The following is a 6,846-nucleotide window of genomic DNA, read 5'->3' as shown; positions in this document are numbered from 1 at the left end:
GGAATGTTACAACTGATCTGAGGTAAAACGCTCATGTCAATCAACTATCATGGGAGTGGCCTCTGTCAGTGTGACGCCACAACGACAGGCATCTGAGAACGGCTCGATTTGAAAAAGGGGATATTATTTTTACAGATTAATTAAAAACCACTGGATGGATTTTTATCATCATAGTGTAAATTTGTACATACACTGCCAACACACATTACATGTTCAAACAACATGTAAAAGTGAACTTAGCATCTGATGACCCCTTTAAAAATAACGTTTTCATCTGTAGTGTCATATGTTCACCACTAGATGTCCTGCTTAGTACTTGTTCTCTGAGATAGTTCACCAAGAAACTTTGTCATCATTTGCACACCATCTGGTTGTTCCAAACCTTTATGATTTTTTTTTTTTTTTTTTTTTCTGTTGAACACAAAATATAATCTGAAGAACGCTGGTAACATAATACCAAAACAGTTGCTGGTAGCTGCTGACTTCCATAGTAGGGAAAAAAAAAATATTACGAAAGCTACTGTTTGTATACCAGCATTCTTCAAAATATCTTATTTTGTGTTCCACAAAAGAAAGAAATTCATTCAGGTCTGGAAAATCCAGAGGGTGAGTAAATGATGACAAATTTTTCACCTATCTAATATCCCTTTAAGTATCTATTATTCTTCAGTTCTTTAGTTGTATTGTAACTGTTTCAGATGTTTATTCTTTATTATCTAATACAACACTGGTTATCTCCTTCATCCCTTGGCAATTTTATTTGTAGGCCTACATTATATTGGCCACTGGCCGTCCTGCTTTTCAGATATTGGTGTTACAATGAAAAAACTTATCAGTAAGTCACTATTGACAATGGACCTTTTATCTGTGTTAAATTTTACTGAAATATTTCTAATGTGACTACACCTTAAGGGGTGTCTTGTAGGTCATTACATTAAAGATATACAAAAATTAAAATGTACTCACCTTCAGGGCATCCAGGATGTAGATGAGTTTGTTTCTCATCACAGCAATCCATACGACACCAATCCATCAATAAATGCCCCGGGAAGTGAAAATCTGCGTGTTTGCAAGAAGCTAACCCATCATTAAGGCATTTTAATTTTAAACTTCTTGCTAAAATACAGGTCTGTAATCAATAATGCTTCCTATAGTAAAGGAGTTGATCCATTGCTGTCCACCAATCTATTTGTTTAGAACTGTTTGGTCTCTTGATCTGTGAATATTTCTCTCCTGATTCAGACTAAAATACTTTTTTACTGGAGAAAGCAATGACTACAGGATTTTAGCAGGAAGCAATGGTTTTAAGCCAAAATGTCTTAATGGCTTTGTTGGACTAGACTCATATGGATTATTTGTGGATTATTGTGATGTTTTTATCAGCTGTTTAAACTCTTATTCTGACGGCACCCATTCACTGCAAAGGATCCATTGGAGATCAGCTGATGTAATGCTAAATTTCTCCAAATCTGTTCCATTGCAGAAACAAACTCATCAAACTCATCTTGGATGGCCTGAAGGTGAGTAAACTGACATATTTATGTAAACTATTCTTTTAATAGAAAATGTTCCACTAGCGTATGACAACCACAAAGTGTCCCTTATAGTCTATATATTGTTGTAATTCAGTGACATTGATACATTTTTAAGTGTCCAAATAGGTCGTTTGATCTACTGAGTGAAATGGGCAAAAGAGGGCGTTCTGCACCAGCAAGAATGTGACTTGCTCTCTGTAGTAAAAAAAAAAAAAACCTGACACGAGACGCCTCTTGTCATTCAGTCATGTGAACATTTCAGCGAGGGTCTTAAACAATGAGGTCAACTATAAGATCCGGTCAAAACGCTCAAGTAGATGGAACTGCTTTGGCAGGGAGTATGCGGCGTCCACCACACGGAACATATTTTGGTATGTTTTTGTGACACTTAAAGACATGTACAACTTTACCACATCCTTGAGCGCTCATGGAGAGCCAGCAGGTCGCATTTTCCTGGGTTTCGCTCTTTCTCTCCTCGTGTTGTGGACGTTATTAGGCAATTTCACGGTTTGCGTTGCGGTTTTGCGCTTCCGTCACCTGAGGGGAAAAGTTACCAACGTCTTCATCGTTTCTTTGGCGATGTCCGACCTGCTGGTGGCTGTTCTGGTGATGCCGTGGAAAGCGGCCACGGAGGTGACAGGACACTGGGCGTTTGGCTCTTTCTGCGAGTGCTGGGTGGCTTTTGACATTATGTGCTCCACCGCTTCCATCCTCAACCTGTGCGTAATCAGCTTGGATCGATACTGGGCTATTTCAAACCCGTTTCAATACGAGAGAAAAATGAACCGTAAAGTCGCCCTCGTTATGGTCAGCGTAACGTGGATCGTATCGGTGGCTATATCATTCGTGCCCGTGCAGCTGAACTGGCACCGGGCAGACCTGGGAACGGTCACCACAAACAACTGGACCACCAAGGAAATGTGTGACTCGAGTCTAAGCAGAACTTACGCTATTTCATCCTCTCTAATAAGTTTTTACATTCCAGTAGCAGTGATGCTGGTCACATACACGCGCATCTACCGCATTGCTCAGGTTCAAATCAAGAGCATCTCTTCGCTGGAGCGCGCAGCGGAGCGCGCACAGAACTGCAGAGCTGGTGCGCGCACCTGTCCTCTCCAACACCGCGCGCTAAGAGAAACCAAACTCTTTAAAACTCTCTCCGTGATTATGGGGGTGTTTGTGTGCTGCTGGTTTCCCTTCTTCGTCCTGAACTGTGCGGTTCCTTTCTGCCACAAGCCAAATTGTGTCAGTGAAGCAACGTTTAACGTGTTCGTATGGTTTGGCTGGTGCAATTCATCGCTTAACCCGATCATATATGCTTTCAACTCTGATTTTAGAGATGCTTTTGCTCGGCTTCTGTGCTGCCATGACCTGTGCACCAAAACGCCTCTTGATGTTCAGTGCAAGGATCCAGTGTCCCGTAATAATCAGGGCAGCTCTGTTAACACTATGGAAGTCGGATATGTCAGTTTGGACAGGGTAGACAACGAAATGCAACGTCCACTGGTGGAAATACATATGTTTGGAGATGAGAGCGAGGTTCAGCATACCAACTCAGAAGATGCGTGTCAGAATAAATGACTTTTTGTTAGGCTTGGTTTTCACAATAAATATTTCTCAGGTTTTATTTTTGAAAGTCAGTTTCTGTATAGGCACATACCTTAACTTTTTGGCTCCAGAAAGATTTAAAAATGTCCAGGATACAGTCCCACTGATTTTATCGGGGCATGTTGTCACAATGGGAAAGTGGTGTTTATTGGCCAGTTTGAGGGGAAGGTCTTTGAATTGTTCAGGTAAAAATGTTCAGTCTTAAAGTAAAGTTGCCATTTTTAACATTTATTTAAACTATTTATAGCAGTTTTTTAAACAGTAAAACTGTCTATATGAAATCTATGTAACATACAAAACGACCAATCATTATTTTTAGCTAACAGGTAACAAGCATTAAAATAAATTGATTGTGTAAAATATAATTTTATAAAACAAATAGGAAAAGTTGCACCAACTTACTTTTGAATTTAATCCAGCAACAGTAAATGAAAAAAAAATCTGTTATTTAATTACTCGCATGTTGTTACAAACATGTGTGACTAACTTTCTTTTGTGAAACATAAAAAATTATATTTTGAGATGACCAATTGTTTTCATATATTTTCAAAAAAACAATTTAAGTTCTCATTTAAAATTTGCTTCACAATATATTCAGCCATTGGCATAATATATCCTAGTGTGAAGGATAGAATACATTTACCAGTCAAAAGTTTTTGAACATTTTTAATGTTTTTTTAAATAAGTCTCTTCTGCTCACCTGCATTTTTTTTTATCCAAAGTACAGCAAAAACAGTAAAGTTTTGAAATATTTTTACTATTTAAAATAACTGTTTTCTATTTTAATAAATTTTAAAATGTAATTTATTCTTGTGATTTCAAGGCTGATTTTTAGCATCATCACATCGCATGATCAATTAATTTTGATCAATTTAATGCATCCTTGGTGAATAGAAGCATTCATTTCTATAACCCCTGATATTTGGATCTTTCAATTCATCAAACAATTCTGAAAAAGATGTACTCAACTGTTTTAAAAATTGATAATATTCATAATACAAAACGTTTCTTGAACAGCAAATCAGCGTATTAGAATGATATCTGAAGGATCATGTGACACTGAAGACTGGAGTAGGCTAATGATACTACATTTTTAAATACATATTTACATATTCAAATAGAAAGCAGTTATTTAAAATAGTAAAAATATTTCAAAAGTTCTTTGGATCAAATAAATGCAGGCTTGTTGAGCAGAAGAGACTTCTTTTAAAAAACTACTTTTGACAGGTAGTGTAAATATCCTAAATTCTGAAAAATATGAACTAGGTGTCTAAAACCAATTGGATTTTGACACCGAAACCTTAAGGTTCTTAAATTCTTATGACAATTTTCCATGTCTCCTCATAGCCTAGTTTTTTTTGTCTACTTATTTGCATACATTTAAAGATGACCAGGTTATGGTCAGGTTATCACAGCCACAGAAAGAGGTCTGAGGTTTTAACAGACCGGATGCCAAAGAGCTTGATGAGTCCAAGTATCGTTTTCCATTAGGGATGAGCGCACATGGTTACTTCCTCTCATAAATAATTAGTTGGCTGCAATCTCCTCTCAAAGAATGTTACATTTCAGTGTGCAGTAGATTATGTATGGCATGCTATACTTGATGCTTTGAAAGTGCATAGGGATGTTTGTCACCTTCATTAGGGTCTGTTAGTTGAAGAACATGTTATTTTTAACAGCGCATATCAGTCAGGTATATTCTCTTCATTAGGTTGATCATCTTAACTTTGTTAAATTAGGTTGGATGTCTTTGCCTTGAAACATACTACTCATAATTCTTCTTTAATATGTCAGATTAAATTATTAATTGCAAGCACAAAAAGTCAGTAAAACTTGCACGCAGCAGCATTTTCTGAGCAATGGGAGTCTTTTAAGAACACATTAGCCTAGAGCGTATTCACGACAGGCATGTTACGTATGTAATTAATTCACAATGAGAGGTTTCAGTTGGCTCACAGCAATGAATAAAACATGGGAAGGCAATCCCTAATCTCTTAATAACCTTAAACAAACTAAAAAACAAGTATTTTGACAGTTGTATTATTTTTAATGTCAAGTGATGAACTACTATAATATTTATAAGCCGTTGCAAACTGGTGTAAATATATTTGTGGGTAAAATCACACTCAGATTTGTTGCTGAATGAAAATATGTTTAAAATTGATGGCTCTGGTAGCTAAAAATACATCATCGTCCTTGATGTCTTCATTGTTGAATATCATCCAGCCCCTGAGGCTTGCTTTAATTTTGGAATCCATAGGGATGTTTGTCTATTGAAATTGTTAAAAAGAGCCATGATAGAGCTGCTAAGAACAAGTACATTCCTCTTTTTACCTAAACTCATCTCATTTTAAGATTTTAAGCTTAATTTCTTTCAGTGGCTGGGGAGTTTGATGGGAAAATGTGCCAGTCTGTGTAACATTTGAAATCCTTATTTGAGTGACTGTATGTACCATATTCACAGAGGTCCTAAAATATTTGGACACTTAAGTCACACTTAAAATGTATAAATGTCATTGCAATAGAGTGGGTGACTATACATTTGATGTCAAAAGTTTACATCCCCCTTTTCATAATGCAACAATTACAAAAGGTTCAAACACTCACTGATGCTCCAGAAGGAAAAACTATGCATTAAGATCTGGGGAGTGAAAACTTTTGAACAGAATGGAGATGTGTACATTTATTTTATTTTGCCTAAATATATATATTTTTTATTTAGTACTGCCCTTTAGAGGCTACAGAAGATACTTATATGTTTCCCAAAAGATAAGTTAAATTTACCCTGATCTTTAAATTCAAAAAGTTTTCATCCCCCCGGCCCTTAATGCATGGTTTTTCCTTGTGGAGCATCAGTGAGCATTTGAACCTTCTGTAATAGTTGCATATGAGTCCCTCTGTCATCCTTAGTGTGAAAAGATGGATCTTAAAATCATACAGTCATTGTTGGAAAGGGTTCAAATACACAAAGCTGTTGAAAAACCAAAGAATTTGAGGAACCTAAAAGATTTTTCAGAAAAACAGCAGGCACTAACTGTTCAGGACAAACAAAGGACTCATGAACAACTATAACTACAAAAAAAAAAAAAAAAAAACAGCTGTGGCTCATTCAGGTACACAGTATTAAGAATCAAGGGGATGTAAACTTTTGAATGGGGTCATTTCTATAAATGTAACTATTATTTTCTCCTGTGGACTATATGTAAACATCTTTTATGTTAAATATCTTATTCAGGTCAGTACTAAATAAACAATAACATGCATTGTGTATGATCCCTCTTATTTTGGTACAATAATCAACATTTTGCAGATTCTAAAAGGGGGATTTAAACTTTTGACCTCAACTGTACATCCTCCTTTCCCAGGCATGCCTAAAATGTTTTGACTTTGTCATGCTCTCTACAGTCCTCATACATTATGCATTGCTTTGACCGTTCTCTGTACGTCCCACCTTCTAAAATCCAGTTTTAGAAGTGAAATATATGTTTTATATAATAAAACAACATACATACTAATCAAAATTAGGACAAAAGGTACTTTCTAGTTAGTTAAACGCTAGTGAATCATGTACATAGTTAATGTGATGGTTACTTTTCTAGGACATCTGTGGGAATTAGAGGAGAACTGACTTCATATATCTTTATAAATCACCAAGTAATTGCAAAAATGGCTCAGAAAAGTGATCAGTTATGAGAAAACTCTA

The 6,846-nt window shown here is 36.1% G+C and overlaps 1 protein-coding gene across 1 annotated transcript; it reads left to right on the top strand.

Annotated features, from left to right (window-relative positions):
* The first annotated feature begins 1,931 nt into the window (after positions 1-1,931).
* LOC127169151 (D(1) dopamine receptor) lies at positions 1,932-3,606 on the top strand. Its single transcript, XM_051116320.1, has one exon. The coding sequence runs from the start codon at positions 1,932-1,934 to the stop codon at positions 3,114-3,116; it is 1,185 nt and encodes a 394-aa protein (XP_050972277.1). The 3' UTR covers positions 3,117-3,606.
* The last annotated feature ends 3,240 nt before the right edge of the window (positions 3,607-6,846 follow it).

This window comes from Labeo rohita, chromosome 1 (assembly GCF_022985175.1).
Source record: "Labeo rohita strain BAU-BD-2019 chromosome 1, IGBB_LRoh.1.0, whole genome shotgun sequence".
In the NCBI taxonomy this organism is placed as follows: Eukaryota; Metazoa; Chordata; class Actinopteri; order Cypriniformes; family Cyprinidae; genus Labeo; species Labeo rohita.
The sequence above is the reverse complement of the archived record's forward strand: the minus strand, read 5'-3'. Positions and strand labels throughout refer to the sequence as shown.